The sequence below is a fragment of the Colobus angolensis genome, unplaced genomic scaffold (assembly GCF_000951035.1).
Source record: "Colobus angolensis palliatus isolate OR3802 unplaced genomic scaffold, Cang.pa_1.0 Scaffold37, whole genome shotgun sequence".
NCBI classification, from domain to species: Eukaryota; Metazoa; Chordata; class Mammalia; order Primates; family Cercopithecidae; genus Colobus; species Colobus angolensis.
Window position 1 is genome coordinate 3,526,275 of NW_012117043.1, and position 24,288 is coordinate 3,550,562.

General features: G+C 38.8%; 1 protein-coding gene across 1 annotated transcript in view; it reads right to left on the reverse strand.

The window, feature by feature from the left end:
* Positions 1-24,288, reverse strand: part of MED13 (mediator complex subunit 13) — a 132,187-nt gene that overhangs the window by 80,989 nt on the left and 26,910 nt on the right. Inside the window, exons 4-8 of the mRNA XM_011953658.1 lie at positions 19,831-19,976; positions 18,213-18,410; positions 15,924-16,118; positions 14,355-14,517; positions 14,052-14,162 (exon numbers count right to left, since the gene is read on the reverse strand). Coding sequence (XP_011809048.1) covers positions 14,052-14,162; positions 14,355-14,517; positions 15,924-16,118; positions 18,213-18,410; positions 19,831-19,976 — 813 coding nt within the window. The remainder of the gene's footprint in view (positions 1-14,051; positions 14,163-14,354; positions 14,518-15,923; positions 16,119-18,212; positions 18,411-19,830; positions 19,977-24,288) is intronic.

Below are 24,288 nucleotides of genomic sequence, written 5' to 3' on the forward strand. Positions count from 1 at the left end.
ACTAAAAATACAAAAATTAGCCAGGCGTGGTGGCAGGCACCTGTAATCCCAGCTACTCAGGAGGCTGAGGCAGGAGAATCGCTTCAGCCCAGGAGATGGAGGTTGCAACAAGCTGAGATCACGCCACTGCACTCGAGACTCTGTCCCAACCCCCACCAAACAAAGAAACAAACAAAAAAACTATACAATGAAAGGGTAAGGCTGATCCCCACCTAATCAATCTTAACATTACTAGACATGGGACAACCAGATATTGTGTCTCTCTGATGTAACACAATAAAAAACAACACAGCCACCATCTACTCTTGCTAAAAATGTTGAAGTTGAGTCTAATCAAGTAATCAAGCCCCCAGGCCAGCACTGAGCACTGTCCAGAACTTTCTATATATGATGATGGGAAGTTCTGTATATGTTTTGATGTGTGTGTGTATATATATATATATATATTTTGAGACACAGTCCCGCTCTGTCACCCAGGCTGGAGTGCAGTGGCATGCTCTTGGCTCACTGCAACCTCTGCCTCCTGGGTTCAAGCTATTCTCCTGCCTCAGTCTCCCAAGTAGCTGGGATTTCAGGTGCCCACCACCACACTGGGCTAATTTTTGTATTTTTAGTAGAGATGGGGTTTCACCACGTTGGTCAGGCTGGTCTTGAACTCCTGACCTCAAATGATCCACCTACCTCGGCCTCCCAAAATGCTGGGATTACAGGCATGAGCCACTGCACCCAGCCTGTATATGGCTCTTGAGCACTTGAATTGTGGCTAGTGTAACTGAGGAACCAAATTTTTTTTTTTAAGAGACAAGGTCTTGTTCTGTCACTGAGGCTGGAATGCAGTACAATCATAGCACACTGTAACCTCAAATTCCTGGACTCAAGAGAGCCTTCCAAAGTGCTGGGATTACAGGCATGAACCACTGCACCCAGCTGAGGAACTGAATTTTTAATTGTATTTAAATCCAATTACTGTAAATTTAAATAGCCAACAGTAGTTACTAACACAGCTAGTATTGGATAGCTCAGCTCTACAGTTACCTTCCATTTACAGAAATGCAAAGGAAAAAGGAAGAAATTAAATTACACCAAAAGAAGTAAAATTACATGACAAGTAAAATGAAAAATCCAGAATATGGGGCACTCTACAGGGAGAACTGACCTAGTTTTACCAAGTCAATGTCATGAAAAGGGAACAGGAGATAACTAAAAGGAGAGATTCAGAAAACATAACAACCAAATGTTTACTCCTTGTTTGAATCCTAGTCAAATAAACTACCTACAAAAAGACATTTCTGAGAAAATCTGGACAAGGTATAACATTAGGTATGAGGGTAGCATTATATTAATGTAAGAAGATACTTGTATTTTTTAGAGCTGCATACTGAAGTACTGCAGAAAAGTAATATCTAAGATTTACTTTAAAAATCTTTATCAAGAGCATAGCAATTTGCCAAATAAAGTATTATATATCTATAAAATGCAGTATTACGAACTTTTTAAAAAGAGTAAATCTGTAAGTGCTAATGTGGATAAACACTCAGGCTGTTTATCAAAACAAAAGTTGCAGAAATACAGCACGATTCCATTTGTCTGAAAGAAAGCAACAGGCAGACCTACACACATAAGAGGGGAACCTGTTAATTTTTAATTTTTTATTATTGTGTATTGTTTGAACTTTTCATTTTATTTATTTAATTTTTGAGAGTCTCACTCTGTTGCCCAGGCTTGAGTGCAGCGCATGATCTCCACTCATTGTAACCTCTGCCTCCCAGGTTCAAGTGATTCCCCCACCTCAGCCTCCCAAGTAGCTGGGATTACAGGCACCTGCCACCGCATCAGTCTAATTATATATATATATACACACACACACACACACACACATATATATATATATATTTTTTTCCCAGTAGAGACGAGGTTTCGCCATGTTGGCCACGCTGGTCTCAAACTCCTGACCTCAAGTGATACACCTGCTTTGGCCTCCAAAAGTGCTGGGATTATGGGCATGAGCCACTTACCCGGTCTGAACTTTGTAAAAGAGCATTTTTTTTTTTTTAAAACACAGAAATTTGTCCAAAACACAAAAAACCAAAACCAAAAAACAAAACAAAACAAAAACCAAAAAACCCAGCAGGTTCTACCCAATGTATGAACAATCCCTTCTCTTTTTTTTTCCTCACGCTCTTGCCCAGGCTGGAACACGGTACCATGATTAGAGCTCACTACCACCTCCCAAGTAGCTGGGTTTACAGGCAAGAGCCACTCCATTGGCTTGAATGGGTTTTTTTTTTAATACTTTCAATGATAAGGACCATATTACTGTAAAAGGAGATGCACCCCCCTCATCAAACAGCTCCAACTGCTAGAAGGTAAATTCTTAATATTGAATAGAAATTCATCTTTTCTGTATCTTCCAGCCCTTCAGTCCTATTTCTACCTAATTTCTAAAGCTGCACTATCCAATAATGGTAGCCACAAGTTACATGTAGCCATTAGACACTTGACAAGTGGCTAGTCTAACTTGAGATGTGCTATAGATGTAAAATACCAATTTTCCAAGACATGTTATAAAATAATGGAATGTTAAATATCTCACTAATGTGTCATCACAATTACTATATATCAAAATAATATGTTAGATAAGTTCAATAAAATATATTGGGCTGGGCATGGTGGCTCATGCCTGTAATCCCAGCACTTTGGGAGGCCAAGGTGGACAGATCACCCGAGGCCGGGGGTTCTAGACCAGCCTGGACAACACGGTGAAACCCCGTCTCTACTAAAAATACAAAAAATTAGCCGGGTGTGGTGGCGGGCGCCTTTAATCCCAACTACTCAGGAGGGTGAGGCAGAAGAATCACTTGAACCCAGGAGGTGGAGGTTGCAAGTGAGCCAAGATAGCGCCACTGTACTCCAGCCTGGGTGACAGAATGAAACTCTGCCTCAAAAAAAAAAAAAAAATATATATATATATATAAAATAATAAACAAATAATAAAGTAAATTAAACAAATTTTGAAGATATTCAGGAAGAGAAAAGGTCTAGTTGAAGCAAACACAGCAAGTGAATACTAATGGTTGATAAATAGGAATTCATTGCCCAATTCACTTATTTTTATCCATGTTTGAATTTTCTAATAACAAAATAGAGAACTAAAATGCAAAAAAAAAAAAAGCATGAAAGATGTGAGGAGCAAGATTAAAGTATTCCAAGGTTCTTGTTCATTCCATAAAAAGAACACAGACTCTAACTGTAGACTTTAAGGAAAGCAGGTACAATAAAGGATTAATTCAATTAACAAAATAATAAAAACACCAAACTTCTAAATCAAGAGAAGAAACTGAAAAAAAATATAAAAAGGAAAAAAATAACAGTATCATTAACTTACCAATTATTCAAATATCTGACTGTCTACTAAATTCAAAGTATGGTCCATGAACCCTCCTTTTCAGGGGCTTCAGGGGTTCAAAACTCTTTCCACAATAGCACCAAGACACTATCTGCCTTTTTTATTATGTTGAAATTTACAAAGATGGTTCAAAAACAATAGGCAGCAAAACTTCTAGCAACTGAACATGAATCAAGGGAGTGGTACCAACTGTACTAGCAGTAGTAGCCACTGCTTTCTCCACCACCACACATTCAGTTTGCTGTTTTTTATGATAGTATCACTTAAGAATGTCCTTCATGAAGACAGCACAAATAATTTTTAATAATCTCAATCCTTATACCATCTTTTTACACTCTGTATAAAGAAACAGGAAGTACATACAAAGTATTTCTGCTATAGATTTGAAGTACAATGGCTATTTTGAGGAAAAGCCCTTGTACAATTGTTTGTGTTACAAGCTGAAACTAGCTGACTGGTAGATAAACTAAGATTATCCATATTTGGCCATTTGGCAGACTTGTTTATTAGGTTATCAAACATGAACAAAATGAGTTTGTCATTTAAGGAAGAACTGATCATTTTGAGCTTGACTGCTAAACAATACTTCTGCTAATACAGTTGGTATCACTGCAAGATTTAGAATTTTGGAAAACTGTATCTGACACAGTGAGCTTGATAGCCTTCTAACAAATACTTTTCAGATGAGGTCACTGGTAATATTAATGAATGAAATATTCTGATACACTGTATTGGTTGAATTCCACATCCTCAAATTCAACCAACCAGAGACGAAAAATATTATTTTTCAAAAATGAAAAGTTAACAGTACAACAATAAAAAACAATATAAATTGTAAAAACAATACGGTATAACTATTTATGTAACACATTGTATTATGTATTATAAACAAACTAGAGATTATTTAAACGATACTGAAGGGCCAGGTACAGTGGCTCATGCCTGTAACCCCAACACTTTGGGAGGCTGAGGTGGGTGGATCACTTGAGGCCAGGAGTTCAAGACCAGCCTGGCCAACCTGGTGAAACCCCATCTCTATTAAAAATACACACACAAAAAAATTTAGCTGGGCATGGTGGCACATGCCTATAGTCCCAGCTACTTGGGAGGCTGAGGCACGAGAATCGCTTGAGCCAGGGAGGGGCAAGTTGCAGTAAGCCAAGATCACACCACTGCACTCCAGCCTGGGCAACAGAGGAAGACTCTGTCTCAAAAAGGAAAAAAAAAAAAAAAAAGGAATACTGACGGATGTATATGGGTTATATGAATACTAACTCATTTTATATGAAGGACTTGAGCATCCATAAATTTTGTTATCTGTGAGGGTTCCAGAACATCGATCCTCCACGGATATTTGGAGATGAGTATATATAACAAAATGTGCCAACATTCAGATCTGTATAACCCAGTGAACTGATATTTTTCAAATGACCAACGCATGATGCTACAAAATGGAAAGATCCATTCAGTTATTAGTGAAGTACAACTACTGACAAGGCTTTAGATGTCACACTGCAACTAACCTTTAAGAAACTACCACTTGTCAATTTTTGGTCTAGTACCAAAGAAGAATACCCACAATTATCTGAAAAAGTTATTAAAATACTCTCTTCCCTTCTCCAATTGCATAACTACATGAGGCTGGATTTTCTTCATATACTTCAAACAAGACAATATCCAGCAATATGCTGAATGCAGAAGCAGATGTTAAGAATTCAACTATCTTACTAAACTCAATATTAAAGAGTCTTGCACAACTGTAAAACAATACCACTCAATCAGTTTTTTTGCTAGTGTTTTGGAAAATATAGTGGATGTCTATTTTATTCATGTTAATATGCACTGAGATCAATGTTATTTTTAATAAGTGGTGCTTTAAAATTTCTCTAAAATATAAATAGATGTAATAAACGTACTTTGCAGTCTTCAACAACTTTTTAAGACTGTAAATAAGTTCTGAGATGAAAAAGTTTGAGAATTAGTCTATTTTATGCAAGGCAGTAGGAGAAATAGGATCTCCATTCATCTGAGGTGAACTATTTAGTTATGTCCCAAGTATACAAGGGATGTGAAAAGTAAATGGCCATGCATTCACTTACCCAGCTATTATGAGTAAGAAACTATTAACTGGGGTTATATACTAATAGCAGCGGTTCTCTAAATTTTTGACAACATTAAATCAGCCCTTTACTTCTATACAGACGTCTTTCTAAAAGGTAGTTTCTTTAGAGAGAACAACTGAACTTTTTTTTTTTTTTTTTTTTTGAGACAGACTCTTGCTCTGTCACCCAGGCTGGAGTGCAGTGGCGCAATCTCAGCTCACTCCAAGTTCCACCTCCCAGGTTCACACCATTCTCCTGCCTCAGCCTCCTGAGTAGCTGGGACTACAGGCCCCCACCACCAAGCCTGGCTAATTTTTTTGTATTTTTAGTAGAGACAGGGTTTCACTGTGTTAGCCAGGATGGTTCTCATCTCCTCACCTTGTGATCCACCTGCCTCAGCATCCCAAAGTGCTGGGATTACAGGCGTGAACCACTGTACCCGGCCGAACAATTAAATTTCATGCTAGAACACAACCACATTGAGTAATCTTTGTAAAAAAAAGAAATTGTCCTCAAAGCACAAACCAACAGAGTAATCCTTTTAGATTATTCTTTCCTATTGATGTTAGGCATGCAGTACTTTAATGTTAACATGTGAAATTTAATGTATTGCTTTTTACTCAGCAGCCTGCTTTCTATGTGCAGTTTTTCTATGAACATTCCACCACACTAAAGTCTAGTATCAGTAAATGTGTGCTATTCAATCTCGCTAATGAAAAATGCACCAATTTTATGTTTCTCACTTATTATAATGGCAAAAAGTAATTGTGAGGATAGTCTTCAGATCAGTGAAATCACAAGAAAAACCAACATTTTCTACATGCAAAAAATGTGAGTAAAATCGGTAGAATCTTTTTTGATGTCACACGTACTTAAACAGCCCTCTCGCCTTTTGTTAGCTAGTGTATTCTGAGGCTAGACACCTTCTGTCACAGAGTAAGTATTCAAAAAAACCGAATAGATAACTGATAGTTACAGCAGTATTACTTGTTTTTAAAGTAAGCACAAGCAAAAAACACTTATGGAAACAAACTGTATGCCCATCAAATCCAGAATGATTATATAAACTATGATACTTCCATTCAGTGTAATATTAGTAACATTCTTTTTTCATTTTTCTTTTAAAAAAAAGAGTATCACTACATTGTCCACGCTAGTCTCGAACTCCTGGCCTCAAGCAATCCTTCTCCCTTGGCCTCCCAAACTGCTGGCATTACAGGCATGAGCCACCACACCCAGGCCCAGGAAAATTTTTAAACTGAAGTAGAGCTATAAGTAACTAATATGGAAAGATCTGAGGCACATTAAGTGAAAAGAATTCGCTGTGAAAAATACATCAGAATAATACTTATGTGAGGCCAGGCATGGTGGTTCACGCCGGTAATCTCAGCACTTTGGGAGGCTGAGGCAGGAAGATCGCTTGAGCCCAGGAGTTCACGACCAGCCTGGACAACATAGCATGACCCCGTCTCTACAAAATATTTAAAAATTATCCGAGCATTGTGGCACACACCTGTAGTTCTAGCTAGCTGGGAGACTGAGGCAGGAGGATCGTTTGAGCCCAGGAGTTTGAGGCTATAATGAGCCATGATTTCATCACTGCACTCCAGCCTGGGCGACACAGCTAGTCTCTAAAAAAATAATAATATTTATGTGTTGAGAGGGGAATACATAAAATTAAGTATGGAGAAATAGTATCTAATTGGCAACTAGCCACTTCTAGAGAGAGTGAGTACGCTTGTGGGAGAGAAAGGATGGTCAAGGGGAACTTACGCTTTTTTCACATACTTTAAATTTCTTAAAATAATTTATATTCATATAAATTGTCTGTACAGCTATGAATTTTTTTTCTTCCCAAATCATTTTTAAGAGAAGCCAATGTTATCAGGCAGGGTCCAGGCCTATCTTTCACACAGAAGAAATTCACTATACAGAACTGGTTATACAAAACACAGGAAAGTGAGGCAACCCAGCGACTAGTAACAGCAGGGAGCTTCTATGACTTCTAGCACTGAAAGGACAGTAAGATGATGTAGTCTCACCATATCCCGGAAGCTCAGGATGGTGCTAGAACCATAGCAGGATCTGCTCAGTAGTAACTGGGACCATGAGAAGGGGCTGTGTTAATAGGACACAAGGGAGCTGCTGCTGGAGTTGGCTCAAAAAGGGACTGGGGAAAGACCCTGGCCTCTTCCCTCCTTTCACCCTCCAATCTTCTGTTAGTGCCTCCTATTAGCCAACTCCAGAAAGCAAAGGAGTCTAGGAAATTTAATTCCCTGCAATACAGAACAGAACAGAGAAAAAGCAGAAATAGATTTGAGAGCGAGCTAGAGGCCGATTAAGAGTCAGTTATCAATGTATGCCCCAACCTCCTATATTCCATGGCAAAGAGGATACACACGTAGTAGCTCACTGTCTATCTGTCTTACCTTCACTTAAGAAATAAGCTAGATTTTGGGCCGGGCGCAGTGGCTCAAGCCCGTAATCCCAGCACTTTGGGAGGCCGAGACGGGCGGATCACGAAGTCAGGAGATCAAGACCATCCTGGCTAATACGGTGAAACCCTGTCTCTATTAAAAAATACAAAAAACTAGCCGGGCGACGAGGCGGGCGCCTGTAGTCCCAGCTACTCCGGAGGCTGAGGCAGGAGAATGGCATAAACCCGGGAGGCGGAGCTTGCAGTGAGCTGAGATCTGGCCACTGCACTCCAGCCTGGGTGGCAGAGCGAGACTCCGTCTCAAAAAAAAAAAAAAAAAGAAATAAGCTAGATTTGTAGTGGGCAAAGAACCTAAAGTACAAAATGTAATAGTAATTTTTTTTCTAAGTAAATGATTAGAAATGCTGTATTTACTAAAGGAGCAAACTAACCAAAGCAAGTCACACGTATCGATTATGTAAAATTTTGGCATATTAAATCTCTATATGCCTGTGAGGAATTTCAGAAAATATTTTTTACAATAACTTTTTTTTTTTTTTGAGACGGAGTCTCGCTTTGCAGCCAACACTGAAGTACAGTGGCGCCATCTTGGCTCACCGCAACCTCCGCCTTCCAGGTTCAAGCGATTCTCCTGCCTCAGCCTCCTGAGTAGCTGGGATTACAGGCGTGCACCACCATGCCCAGTTAATTTTTGTATTTTTAGTAAAGATGGTATTTCACCATGTTGGCCAAGCTGGTCTTGAACTCCTGACCTCAAGTGATCCACTCGCCTCAGCATCCCAAAGTGCTGGGATTATGGGCATGAGCCACTGTGCCTGGACAAAAGAAAATAACTTCTTAAAAATAAAAGTTCAGCTTAAAGACCAAAAATTTAAACTTATGTTGCCAACATGCATTTTTTAATGCCTTCCTGTAAAACCATTTTAGACAAAATATTTAAAATCCACATCTTTTCAAAAAGAATTAAAAAGTCTAGTTTAGGAACTAAAAAAGAATTGTTTGATAAAAATTTCAATAGTGAGAAAGAAAATCCTAATTTATTTTTTTCTTAACTTTTATTTTAGGTTCAGGGGTAAATGTGATGGTTTGTTATATAGGTAAACTCATGTCATGGGGCTTTGTTTACAGATTATTTCATTACACAAGTATTAAAGGTCTAGTATCCAACAGTAATTTTTTCTGCTCCTCTCCCTCCTCCCAGCCTCCACTGGACCCCAGTGTCTGTTGTTCTCCTCTATGTGTCCATGTATTCTCATCATTTAGCTCCCACTTATAAGTGAGAACAGGCAATATTTAATTTTCAGTTCCTGCATAGGTTTGCTAAGGAAAATGACCTCCAGCTCCATTCATATTCCTGCAGAAGACATGATCTCATTCTTTTTTATGGCTGCACGGCATTCCATGGTGTACATGCACATTTTATTTATCCAATCTGTCATTGGTAAGCACTTAGGTTGATTCTAAGTCTTTGCAATTGTGAATAGTGCTGCAATGAACATTCCCATGCACGTGTCTTTATGACAGAATGCTTTATATTCCTCTGGGTATATATATCCAGTAACAGGATTGATCGGTGGAATGGTAGTTCTGGAAAAGCCTAATTTCATTTAAGCATTCTTTTGGTCTTAGACCAGGGATTAGCAACCTTTTTCTGTAGGGAACCAGAGAGTAAATATTTTACCCCCTGGGGGCCAGTCTGTGTCACAACTACTCAACTCTGCCACTGTGGGGCAAAAGCGACCACAGACAATATGTAAATAAATGAATGTGGCTGTGTTATAATAAATCCTTATTTATCAATACTGAAATATGAATTTCACACAATCTTCCCATACCATAAAACATTCTTTATTTTTTTCAACTTCTAAAAAATGTAAAAATCATTTTCAGTTGGCCCAGGCTTGGTGGCTCAAACCTGTAATCCCAATACTTTGGGAGGCCAAGGCAGATGGATCACCTGAGGTCGGGAGTTTGAGACCAGACAGGCCAACATGATGAAACCCCGTCTCCACTAAAAAATACAAAAAATTAGCCAGGCTTGGTGGCCCATGCCTGTAGTCCTGGCTATTCGGGAGGCTGAGGCAGGAGAACTGCTTGAACCCGGGAGGCAAGGGTGCAGTGAGCCGAGATCACGCCACTGCACTCCTGTCTGCGAGACATCGTCTCAAACAAACAAAAAAAAATCATTTTCAGCTTACAGGCCATACAAAACAGGCAGTGGGCCAAATATGGCCAATTCATTACACTTTGCTGACCCTCATTCTTATACAAATTATGTTCAAGTTTAGGTGTGGGTTTTTAGCTATTTTAAACTGCTAAACAATAGCTAAATATATCTTTGTTTTTATTCCAATCTCTCTAACAGAGGTAAATTTTCAACAAAGTTGCCAGACTTTAAAAAATTACATATTCTTTAATCCAAAGAGAATTATTCAATAAGTAAGTATTCTTATGCAAAGTAAGAATTCTTATGCAATATAAGAAGATTCAATTTATGCAAAAACAGCACACTTGAGAGACTCTGTTATTATATATTCAAACCAACAGTGCAAATGTAGAAAAACCTTGGCCCTAACCTGCAGGCACTCCATTTCTTTGGTTCACTTCCATGAGAAAGACAGGTGACCATCTATTCCATGGCAAGTTCTGACTAGGGATGTCAAGACCATTATTGTTCCACTTGACTGCAAAAGCCTATGATCTATGTTTAATCTGCAGGATAGAATAATAAACTCTAGGCAACATAATTTTAAACCTTCTCATAACCAAATCTTATCACAAGGCCTTAATATATAAACTAAATAAATTTCTAAAGAATTCCACATTCATCTATTCTTCTACTAATCATTCAACCAATACAGTCCATTGGAAAGCATGACGGTCTTGTCATGCTTTGACAGTTTTGCTCCCTTTTAAGTTTTTCCCTTATAGAATCCTATTTTCTGAATCTTATTTCAACATTTCACTTACAGCTGCCCAAAGAATGTTATAAGAAATAACTCCACAAAACCCAGCACTGTATTTACCGTTTTAAAAAAAAGACCGTAGCTGGAAGCATTTCCCTTGAAAAGTGGCACAAGAATGCCCCCTCTCGCTCCTATTCATAATAATAGTGGAAGTCCTGGCCAGAAGAATAAGGGAGAAAAAAATAAAGGGCATTCAAATAGAAAGAAAGGAAGTGAAACTATCCCTGTTGACAGACAACATGATTCTAAACCTGGAAAACCCCACAGTCTCAGCCCAAAAGCTCCTTCAACTGATAGACAACTTCAGTAAAATTTCAGGATACAAAATCACTGTACAAAAATCACTAGCATCCCTATATACCAACAACAACCAAGCTGAGAGCCAAATCAGAAATGCAATCCCATTCACATCTGCCACAAAAAGAGTAAAGTAACTGGGAATACAGTTAATCAGAGGGGTTAAAGATCTCTACAATGAGAATTACAAAACACTGCTCAAAGAAATCAGAAATGATGCAAAAAAACAGAAAAACATTCCATGCTCATGGATAGAAAGAATCAATATCCTTAAAATGGCCATACTGCCCAAAGCAATTTGGATTTAATGTTATCAAACTACCAATGACATTCTTCACAGAACTAGGAAAAACTATTTTAAAATTTGTATGAAATCCAAAAACAGCCCAAATAGCCAAGGCAATCCTAAGCAAAAAGAAGAATGCTGGAGGCATCATGTTACCTGGCTTAAACGGTACTACAGGACTACAGTTACCAAAACAGCATGGTACTGATACTAAAACAGACACACAAACCAATGAAACAGAATAGAGAGCCCAGAAATAAGACTGCACTGCCACAACCATCTGATCTTTGACAAAACTCACAAAAACAAGCAATAGGGAAAGGACTCCCTATTCAATAAATGGTGCTGGTATAACTGGCTAGTCATATGCAGATGACTGAAACCGAACCACTTCCTTACACAATACACAAACATCAACTCAAGATGAATTAAAGACTTAAATGTAAAACCCAAAACTATAAAAACCCTGGAAGACAACTCAGACAATACCATTCTGGACACAGAAATGGGCAAAAATTTCATGATGAAGATGTCAAAAGCAATCACAACAAAAGCAAAAATTGACAAATGGGATCTAATTAAACTAAAGAGCAGTTGCACAGCAACAGAAATTATCAACAGACTAAACAAATAACCTACGTAACGGGAGAAAAGTTTTGCAAACAGTGCTGACAAATGTCTAATATCCAGTATCCAAAAAAACTTAAATTTATAAGAAAAAATAATCCTATTAAAAAGTGGGCAAAGGACATGAAAACTTTTCAAAAGAAGACATAGTGCAGCCAACATGCATATGTAAAAAAGCTCAACATCACTGATCATTAGAGAAATGCAAATCAAAACCATAATGAGATAACATCTCACACCAGTCAGAATGGCTATTATTAAAAAGTCAAAAAGTAACAGATGCTGGCAAGATTGAGAAGGGAACATTTATACACTGTTGGTGGGAGTGAAAATAGTTCAACCATTGTGGAAAGCAGTGTGGTGATTCCTCAAAGAGCTACAACTACCATCCGACCCAGCAATCCCATTACTGGTTATATACCAGGGTAATATAAATCATTCTACCACAAAGACACATATACACAAATGTTCCCTGCAGCACTATTCACAATAGCAAAGACGTAGAATCAACCTAAGTGCCCATCAATGACAGACTGGATAAAGAAAATGTGGTACGTACACACCATGGAATACTGTGCAGCCATAAAAAAGAATGAGATCATGTCATCTGCAGGAACATGGATGAAGCTGAAGGTCATCATCCTTAGCACAGGAACAGAAAGCCAATTACTGCCTGTTCTCACCTATAAGTGGTAGCTAAATGATGATAACTCATGGACAGCAAGAAGGATCCAACAGACACTGGGGTCCACTTCAGGGTAAGGGAGGAGGGACAGGAGCAGAAAAAGTAACTACTGGGTACTAGGCTTAGTATCTGAGTGACAAAATAATCTACACAGCAAATCCCTGTGACATGAGTTTACCTATTTCACAAACCTGCACACGTAACCCTGAACCGAAAATAAAAGCTAAAAAAAAAAAAAAGAAAGAAAGAAAAGAATGTACTCTTCAAAACCCAACGCTGTATTTGCTATTTAAAAAAGATTGTATCATGAAGTCAGGAGATCCAGACCATCCTGGCTAACACAGTGAAACCCTGTCTCTACTAAAAATACATTAATAATAATAATAAAAAAAATTAGCTGGGCATGCTGGCGTGTGCCTGTAGTCCCTCCCAACTACTCCTACTTTATGGAGGCTGAGGCAGGAGAATGGCATGAACCCAGGAGGTGGAGCTTGCAGTGAGCGGAGATCACGTCACTGCACTCCAGCCCGGGAGACAGAGCAAGACTCCATCTCAAAAAAAAAAAAAAAAAAAGATTGTAGGCCAGGTATGGTGGCTCACACCTGTAATCCTAGCACTTTGGAAAGCCAAGGGGAGGACTGTTTGAGGCTAGGAGCTCGAAACCAGTCTGGACAACATACCAAGATCCCCTCTCCACAATTTTTTTTTTCTTTTAATTAGCCAGGTGGCGTGGCACATGCCTGTAATCCTAGCTACTTGGGAGGCTGGGGCAGGAGGATCGCCTGAGGCCAGGAGTTTGAGGCTGCAGTGAGCCATGATTACTTCAGCCTGGGCAACAAACCAAGATCCTATCTCTTTATTTTCTAAAAAAGAAACAACTTTTGGGAGAAATGTCTCAGGCAGTGCCATTGAGGAAGCAATGCTTTTCTCAAGAGACTTATATGCCTTTTATATCTTATAGATGCTATATATACCATAGCCCCATATAAAATAGTCTTTTATTTAGCCACTAGGAAACAAAACTTTCAGAGTCCGCCTCTGGTAACAGTGAATGAACTGAAGGATTATATCTACATGTATTTCTATAATCAGCTTCAAATTCCTGAACTCTTTTTCTTGAATTTTCTTTTGAAAAAAATCCTAACGTCATGTTCATGTAAGCTATCTCAAATAAAGTGGGCCTAAGCATTCAGTGGCATGAGAAACTATCACACATAGGCATCAATTGATCGGGAAATAATCTACCTCAAACAACTGCAATTTGTTCTTTGTGTGGCTTCAACAAAGTCCCAGGATGCCACTTTAGCAGCTGTCGCTTCTTCGCACAGACCACCTGATGAAGCAGAATACTTCCTCCTAAGATTTAAAGTTACAAAATTCTTTAGAATTCATAAAATTTTCCATTAAACCTCAATGTAGCATTAGAATTAATTTTAAAGATCAACGTTATGAGTTAAAGAAAAATCAAATGATGGTTTATACTTTAGATATCTAATTATAAGTAATTATCAACATGCAATTTTTGAACTTATAAATGAAAATACACACTTGTTCTGTGCTCTGTTCATATTGCATTCTTGCCAAACTCTATCCACCACATGATTTGCTAATTTTCTGGGTATTTTCCCACCATGGTGGCTAGTACTATCGGAGTTGAAGCCATCAGATACTGAAGAAAATTTGACCCACTTCTGGGCAGACTGAGGATCAACTGAAAACAAAACAAAAAAACAGGCTGTAGGAGAATAAAGGTAGGTTTAAAGTAACATTATTTGGGTTTTTTATTAATTTGTGATACAAACTGCTCCAGCTATCTGGTAAAATTATTTATATTTTGAGACAAAAAGCATGCTTCTTTTTGGAATCAGATCTCATTAGGCAAATGTGGCAGTCAAGTACATCTCTGTAACCTAGCACTCTCAGTGCCAAGAGCGGGGTTCTCAGGAGCCAGGCAGGGCCAGCACAGGGTGGTGTGTGGAGGGAGATGGGCTGAGGGCGAGGAAGGAGGTGTCCCATGGATCATGCTGTATAAGCAAACCAGACTACCCTGATGCCCAGTGACATCATCAAGGTTGGGGGCTGGCCAGAGGTGGGTAGACTGGAAGGACTCAGGAGTACTGTGAAGGGTCCCTGGACACCAACTGTGGAGCTGCTGCACAGACCCTGACTTCCACATCAAGGTGGGGTTTGGAGCCCAGAATGAGCCCCTACAGCGGCAGCACTCTGGCCCTTCTGTCCCTGCCAGCCTCTGACCTCGGTCAGTCAATGATTGCTGGACTCTAGCCAAACACTCTGGTGTTCTCATTTAGTTGGAAATCAGACAGTCTTTTTTGTAAGGTCAGCTGAGCATGAGCATATTTCCCCTCCATTGTAAAAAGCTCTTCTGTGTTTCTGTATGTTTATCCTCCATTGTAAAAAGTTCTTCTATGTTTTGTTTTAAAGGTAGATGGAGGAAGGGCAGGGATATAAACCTGTTGCATCAATCGATGGGTCAGAACTTTAGCATATGCGTATGTTCTTCTGAGTGACAGGGCATTTTGCTGAAAATAAGCACCTTGGTAACTAAACCCTTTTTAATAGCTAAAATGCTTTAGTTCTGTATTGACAGTTACTATAAAAGCGTGTAGGACTTAAGTTTTTGTAGGACTTAAGTGCTAAGAATTAGAACACAGCAATGGGCTGCTCTGTTGGAGTAAATTTTAATTATAAACACACATATCTTTAAAAATAAAAGCACGCTACTTTTAAATACAGAAAGCAAAATATCTAAAACAGGGAATGCAAACTGGATTTTCTGACTAAGAAGATAGAGTAATAGTTGTATAGAAGAGTGTCCTTAATTCTGGGAAATACACTGAGTATACAGAAGTGACGGGACATCACATCTGTAGCTTGTTCCCAAATGGTTCAGAAAAAGACCAATGATAATGAATGTACATATACACAGAGAGGGTGAAGGAGTAAATAATAACAGTTTGGAAATCTGGCTAGGGAAATTACTTGTACTATGCTTGTAACTTCTCAAGAAGTTTGAAACTATTTCAAAATATTTCTTAAGTACTTACTGTACACAAAGTAACAGATTACCAGAGCTGATGAGACAAATTACTACTATACCTGTTTGGACTTCCTCAGGAGATGTAGGTGGTGTAAGCGTAACCGAAGACATAGCAGGATCTCTTGTGGAAGCAGGCACTTGGTGGACACCCAAGCAAGAAGATGAACAGTGAGTAGATCCCACAGGGCTAGGAGTAGGAATGTCTGACTGAGGGACTAGAACAAAGCATGCTGGGTAGATCATTCGGACACCAGCTGAAAGGAAAACAAAAATGGGACAGGAAAACCAATTACCTTTGTGACTAGTGAATTAGTCATACTCAAAAGTACTACAATGGAAAAGTAGGTATCACACCTGTACAAATAAAAATACATTTTTATAAATATAAGCTTCTTTGGCATAAGTTTTTCTTTTTTAAAAGAAACCATAATAAACCACAACAAGCTGCCAGTGGTAGTTACCTTTGCTGAGAGAGATTTGGAAAAAGGCAGCTTTCCTTTTAATTTTTTAGATTTCTAGAAATGTGTTTTTTAAATCTTTGTTTGCATCTCTGACCAACTTAATGTGTATTACTTTTTCAATTTTATTTTTTAAATTTAACAAAGGTAATCTGGACACTAGAATTACAAACCATTTTCTATTTACTTTTCTATATGCCTCTATTTTAAAAGCCTAAAATATGTGTGTGTTTTGTTTCCGTTTTTGTCACAACTGCTCTGGTAACGTGTTTATTAAAAGTGAACACTGGTAATCTTTTTATTAAAAAAAAAAAAAAAACAGGCCAGGAGCGGTGGCTCACACCTGTAATCCTGGCACTCTGGAAGGCTGAGGTGGGTGGGTCATTTGAGGTCAGGAGTTCAAGAGCAGCCTGGCCAACATGGCTAAACCCCATCTCTACTAAAAATACAAAATTTAGCTGGGCATGGTGGCAGGCACCTGTAATCCCAGCTACTCGGGAGGGTGAGGCAGGAGAACTGCTTAAGCCCAGGAGGCAGAGGTTGCAGTGAGCAGAGATCGCACCATCGCACTCCAGCCTGGGCAGTGACACAGCGAGATTCCATCTTAAAAAAAATAAGCAAATAAAAGACGAAATGAGGTGATCTTCATGTATAACATTACCATTAGATTCCCTTACATACAATATGGTAGATTCTAATTCCAATTATCTGCTAAATTATATTTTCTCCATGCCTCCTCTCATGCCTCTCCGAGGTAGAGTATATGTCTTCACTCCATTGTCAGGCTATGTGACTTGCTCTGGAATGTAAGCATGTGACATAAGCCACATCCTAACAGAGCTTTAAATGTGCTTGTAGGGTCAGTGCAGCTTCTCTCACTTCTGTCTTCTACTATGAGATTAACATGTCCCGGATACCGGTACTTTGTTACCTGGGTCTCTGAATGAGAGGACATAGAGAATATAGCCAATTTGAAAAAATCTGACCCTTTTGGGCTGGGCGCAGTGGCTCATGCCAGTAATCCCAGCACTCTGGGAGGCCAAGGTAGGTGGATCACTTGAGGTCAGGAATTTGAGACTACCCTGGCCAACATGGCAAAACCCCATCTCTACTAAAATTACAAAAATTAGCTGGGCATGGTGGCGTGCACCTGTAATCTCAGCTACTAGCAAGGCTGAGGCAGGAGAAGCACTTGAACCTGGGAGGCGGAGGAGGTTTCAGTGAGCCAAGATCGCGCTATTGCACTCCAACCTGGGCAACAGAGCAAGACTCCGCCTCAAAAAAATAAAAATAAATAAAAATAAAAAAATCTGACCCTTTTGGCAGGCAGAGCATGCAAAGTCACAAATTCTTTAGTTACATTTTCTGTCTCTTAAGTTATCAGAAGTGATAGTTTTACAAAACATTAAAACATCACATAACACAGGCTGTCAACTTTTCAGCCTTCAAATATTAATTCACAATTAACTGTCCCATTCTAAGCACGCTTCTCTCTAGACAGAATCTATTTCCCTGCTCCAATGACTTTGGCTTGGCCATTTAACTAGTTTTGTCTAATGCAATGTGAGCAGATGCAACATATACTGTATCCCAGCAGAAGCTTTGAGTACACTTACATGGTTTGGTTCAGTCCCTATTATTCTTCTGTTCTCATAAGAACAGTATGTCCTAGCTACCGGGATACTCATTTAACCTAGGTTACAGAATGAGCAGATACATGGAGCCAAACCACAGCTAAGCTGCAGCCCTTAAGTAATGTGGGCAAGAAATAAGAAATAAATCTTTGGTGTTGAAAGCCACTGAGTTAAATTAGACTTGTTATTGAGCAAAATATAACTAATACATACAATCATGCGTTTTCCCCTTAGGAATAAAACTCAGCATACATACCAACAAGAACTTCTACTGCAGCTAAAGAATCATCTTCCCAATCCATATCTTCCTGCTTTTCTTCAGACATCTCCTTCAAGCAACATGAGATAGGATAGAACTGTTTCCATTCACCAATTAATTTTTTTGTAGCTGAATCAGACATCTTGAATGCCTGTCCTGTGAGAGTGCCATTTAGTCCAAATGGGCATAAGATAACTAGAAACCCAAAGCAGACATCAAATAAGTAACTAAAGACTGTTTTACCAAATAGGAACACAGTGAACAATGTGGCAAGTGATTGTGCAATTATAAAAAAGAAAAGGAAACCAATAATAACCATTTCAGAGAAAAATCAATTTATTATACTTCATTATTGTGAAGATAAAGTACAACACTGAGTTTATTATATAAACTGTTAAAAATTTGTCTGCCCAGGCTGGGCGCAGTGGTTCACGCCTGTAATCCCAGCATTTTGGGAGGCTGAGGCGGGCGGATCACCTGAGGTCAGGAGTTCAAGACCAGCCTGGTCAACGTGGTGAAACCCTGTCCCTAATAAAATACAAAAAAAATTAGCTGGGTGTGGTGGCACACGCCTGCAATCCCAGCTACTCAGGAAGCTGAGGCAGGAGAATGGCGTGAACCCAAGAGGCGGAGCTTGCAGTGAGCTCAGATCTGGCCACTGCACTCCAGCCTGGGCGACAGAGCAAGACTCTGTCTCAAAAAAAACAAAAAAAAAACTCTTAAGAATTTTAACAGAAGCTGGGAATATTTATAAGAAAAAGCAATCTGAGGAAAAACAATATAGATATATAAATATAGATACATAGATATATAAATCTAAATATTTATAATGTACTGCCATGTAAACTTTAAAAAGCAAATATTAGGTTTAAAGTTAAAATAAGAACACACTGCCAAACCTTAAAAGCAATTCAGCAATCTTATAAAATATTTCTTCTAGAATTCAACTGTTTTCATAGTATAAATAGTATCAAAAGTCCGTTTGTAGCTATGTTACACATGGCTTTGGCCAGGCAAGGTGGCTCACACCTATAATCCCAGCACTTTGGGAGGCCGAGGCAGGTGGATCACTTGAGGTCAGGCGTTCAAGACCAGCCTGGCCAACACAATGAAACTGAGTTCTACTTAAGAAACACAAACATTAGCTAGGCATGGTGGCACGCGCCTGTAATCCCAGCTACTTAGGAGGCTGACGCAGAATTGCTTGAATCCGGAAAGTGGAGGTTGCAGTGAACCGAGATTATGCCACTGCACTCCAGCCTGGGCAACAGAGCGAAACTCCATCTCGAAAAACAAAAACAAACAACAAACAAAACATGGCTTATATGACCTGACACACAAGATAACCTTGAAAACGTTAACACATATAAATCCAATACGCTATCTAAAAGAACACTTTAAACTACTTCACCATTCACGGTCAAGAATTTTTGGTAATACCTGTATTTAAAAATGTAGTAACACTCTAATGGGGGAGAAGAAAGTAAATGACATCAAAATCATCATTAGGCTAAAGATCAGGGGGAATTCCATCAATCCCCAAATGTAAAATTATGAAGTTCAATAAGGATCTTTCAGTAAAAGATCAATTACCTAATATAATAAAATAATCTACCTTGAAATGGGCTATTAGACTGTTGAGCAAGGGTGATATGCTCTTCACTGAGAAGGTATACAGGTTGATGTTGGTTAATTTCCACACTGGTACAAACATTGCTGTCTCCATGCAAGAAAAAGGTGAAGGAGCAGGACAAGTGTTCACTAAAAAAGAAGAAAAAGTTATATCTTAGTGATGGCTAGTGGCCAAAAATGTTAACTTGCTTTTCTTTATTAGGAGGTATGTAAAAATTCATACTCTATTTTGCCCAGAAAGTCTACTTCATCAGAAGGAAAAAAATCATGGACGTGAGCAAAGACTTAGCTATAAGAAAAGTTCTTTACAACACTGTTTATAGTAGGAAAGGCTGCAAATAGAGGGGCCAGTTAAATGAGTTAGGTACAGTCACACATAGAATTATTATATAGCCACAACAATAAGTTAAAGTAGAAGAGTAGGTTTATTGGAAAGGGATAGGCTACCAAAATGGTAGGGTCAATTTTTTTCTTTTTCTTTTTTAAAGAAAGAGAGAGGGTCTCACTATGTTGCCCAGGCTGGCTCGTAACTCCTGGGCTCAAGGGATCCTCTTATCTCAGCCTCCAAAGCAGCTGGGACTACAGGCATGGGCCACTGTACCCAGCTCTTTTTTTTTTTTCCTTTAAGAAAAAAAAGTTTTCTTTGGATAAAGAAAATAAAGGCGGACAAAAGAATTAATGGTGACTCAATTTTTATTTTTGCCTATTTTCCCCTCTATATAAGAAACTAAATACAAATATGTTTCTCACTTTATTTTCAATGGGGCTAATCATTTAATGCAATCCCCTCCCAACCAATAACACTATTTTAAAGCAACAATGGGTCTTATAGTTGAAGGCATCCTAGAACCAAGAATATATGCAAAATAGTACACCTTAACGAAATTTGGATATGGCTGAGTATACAGGTTGGAAAATAAAAGTTCCCAAGGACACCAAGATAAAATTCAGAAGGGTCAAATTGCCCATAAGAGGTAAGATTGTACACTAATAAACTCTTCTTATTCCTTCTCCACACATTTATCTTAATAATTCATCTTTAAAAACCAGTTTTTTAAACTATGATGATTAATCAGCTCAAAACCTGTTTTATATATGTATAAGCTCTCTTGAATTTCTTCTGGATAAGCAGAACATAGTGAATTAAAATTATAGTAAAAGTAATGCTACAGTTAACAGAAGTGGGAAAATAGATGGTCGAAAAGAGGTGAAAAGCAATACAGAGCTAAGAATTTCTATATCTTATACATATGGAGTCGATACAAAATGTCTAAACTTGATAGAATAAGAAATACAAATTTAAGCATGTTATTCAAGTTACAAACGTAACTGACAGAGGCTAGTCTGAAGGTAGTTGAGTTACCTCAATTGACTGTTCAGTTAGTGCAGACAGAACTTGTTCTACTCTTTCCCCTTTCCACTACTGCATGTGACTAGTCATCTAAAAACTGCTTTTAATAGAAATACAATTTTTTTAGGCTGGGCACAGTGGCTCACATCTATAATTCCAGCACTTGGAAGGTGGGTGGATCACTTGAGGCCAAGAGTTCGAGACCAGCAAGGCCAAAATGGTGAAGCCTCCATCTCCCTAAAAATACAAAAAATTAGCCAAGCGCAGTGGCAGGTGCCTGTAATCCCAGCTACTTGGGAGGCTGAGGCGCTTGAATCCAGGATGTGGAGGCTGCAGTGAGCTAAGATCGCAGCACTGCATTCCAGCATGGGAGACAGAGTAAGACTCTGTCTCAAAAAATATATATATAAGTAAATAAAAATAAAATAAAAATTAACATAACTGACAGAAAAACTTAACTAAAAAAAAATTTAAAAAACCAACAACAACAAAAAAACTTATCGTTCTTGTTAAGAAAGCAGTGACAATGGCTGGGAATGGTGGCTCATTCCTGTAATCCCAGCACTTTGGGAGGCTGAGGAGGGAGAATAATTTGAGGTCAGGAGTTCGAAACCAGCCTGGCCAACATGGCGAAACTTTGCCTCTACTAAATACACAAAAATTAGCCAGGCGTGGTGGCAGGCACCTGTAGTCCCAGCTACTCAGGAGGCTGAGGCAAGAGAATTGCTTGAACCCGGGAGGCGGAAGTTGAAGTGAGCCAAGATTGTGCCACTGCATTCCCAGTCTGGGCAACAGAGCAAGACTCTGTCTAAAAGAAAAGAAAGAAAGAGCAGTGACATTGTTGAAAGTTGATAAATCAAGGCCCAGAGGCAGTATAAAAATCTCTGGAATTATGACAGTAACCACCAGAAGTAAAACAAAGTTTAAAAAAAAAAAAAACCTGGTTACTTCTGGGGAAGGGACTTGGATATATGAGCAGGAATCCTTAAGGTTTTCTAATTTATAATACCATTCTGTTCTGCTTGAATTATATTAAAATGTTAATCTTGGCCAGGTGCAGTGGCTCATTCCTGTAATCCCAGCACTTTGGGACACCCAGGCAGGCAGATCACAAGGTCAGGAGTTCGACACCACCCCATGCAATACAGTGAAACCCCGTCTCTACTGAAAAATACAAAAATTAGCTGGGTGTGGTGGCATGCGCTTATAGTTCCAGCTACTCGGAAGGCTGAGGCAGGAGAACTGCCTGAACCCGGGAGGCAGAGGTTGCAGTGAGCCGAGATCACGCCACTGCACTCCAGCCTGGGAGACAGAGTGAGACTCCATCTTTAAAAAAAAAAAGTTAATCTTATTGGAATAATTATTGGTTGAAGAATTATGAAGACTAAAGACATTTGCTTTAGTAAAAAGGGTATATATTTAAAATAACCACAAATCAAGATAAGAGACTGTTAATAATAACTTTGAGAACTATCCACTCAGGAACGGACCATTGCTATTGCTTATTTAAAGGGAAAAACTGAAAGCCAGATGTGGTAACTCACAACTGTAATCCCAGCTACTGGAGAGGCAGAGTTGAGAGGATCACTTGAGGTACAGAGTTCAAGGCCAGCTGGGCAACATAACAAGAGCCTGTCTCTACAAAAAATTAAAAAAACAGCAAGCCATGGTGGCACACATCTATAGTCCCAGACACTCGAGAGGCTGAGGTAGGAGAATTGCTTGAGCCCAGGAGTATGAAGCTGCAGTGAGCTATAATTGCACCACTGCACTCTGGCCTGGACAACAGAGCAAGACCCTATCTCTAAAAAAAAAAAAAAAAAAAAATTTTAATAAATAAATCAATAAAAGAATATGACCAGACTGGCCCACTGGCCAAAGGAGAATGAGAAATAATACGGAATAGATCTCTACCTAATCTGTAGTTTAAAGCATAAAGTACGGCATCAACTGGCTAACCACTCCCCACCTCCACCACCTCAAGTTGACCTCCAGTTACATGAATGAGAATACATAACTGCTATTTTTAAGCCACTAAGTTTTGGGGATGGTTTCATCACAGCAAAATAACCAATACAGAAATTAGTACCAAAAGTGAGGTGCTGCCAAACAAAAACCTGAAACATGTGGCTTCTGCTTTGGGACTAGATGGTGGGTGGGGAGTAATCTAGGACACTAGAGAAATGATGAGGAAGCTACTATGAGAGACTGGGAAATGATGACCCATGATATATAATAGAGAAACACTTTGTAGAATCATTGCCAGAAACAATGTGCAAGGCAGAAAATGTACCTAACAAACTTAAAGAACAGATCAAGTCAAAATGTAAATTGGTTTTGAAGAGCTATACTTGATAAAGTACTAAAAGAGATGAATATAGAAAAGAGCTTACTGGCTTGCAAGCATAATTTAGAAAGAATATAGGTAACTCAGGACCAGCAGGGTTGGAAAATGAAACAAATACATGGTGCCATTACACTGCCTCAGCGAAAAGATCAAATCAAGAGTGTGACTCTAATATCCTGTTATAAACATCAAATATGATTTTTGATACTAGTTGAAACATTAAGATTTGGGTTTTTTCCTCATAGTTTTAAGCCTCCATGAATTTACTTTTCTCAAAGAAACTTTTTAATGTAAACAATCGTATGCTACAGATTCTCTTCTGCATGGGAATGCACACATAGCCATATTTGTGCTTTTCTTTCTTTTGAATGTCCTCTTTTCTGACACAACTTTTCTATATAACTGAGGATGAGTTACAAAGTATGCAAATACATAAAAGATAATTTCTAAACAGTATTTCTGTCTTAGAAAACCACCAATATTTAATAATTCTGAGAAGAATATGTCCATTATGCTTATTATATGTACTGACATACAACACAGGCAGAAACCAGTTCTCAAAGCATTTCTCTCTCTTAACTATAATAAAGGACATGAGGCTGGGCGCGGTAGCTCAAGCCTGTAATCCCAGCACTTTGGGAGGCCGAGACGGGTGGATCATGAGGTCAGGAGATCGAAACCATCCTGGCTAACACGGTGAAACCCCGTCTCTACTAAAAATACAAAAAAAATTAGCCAGGCGA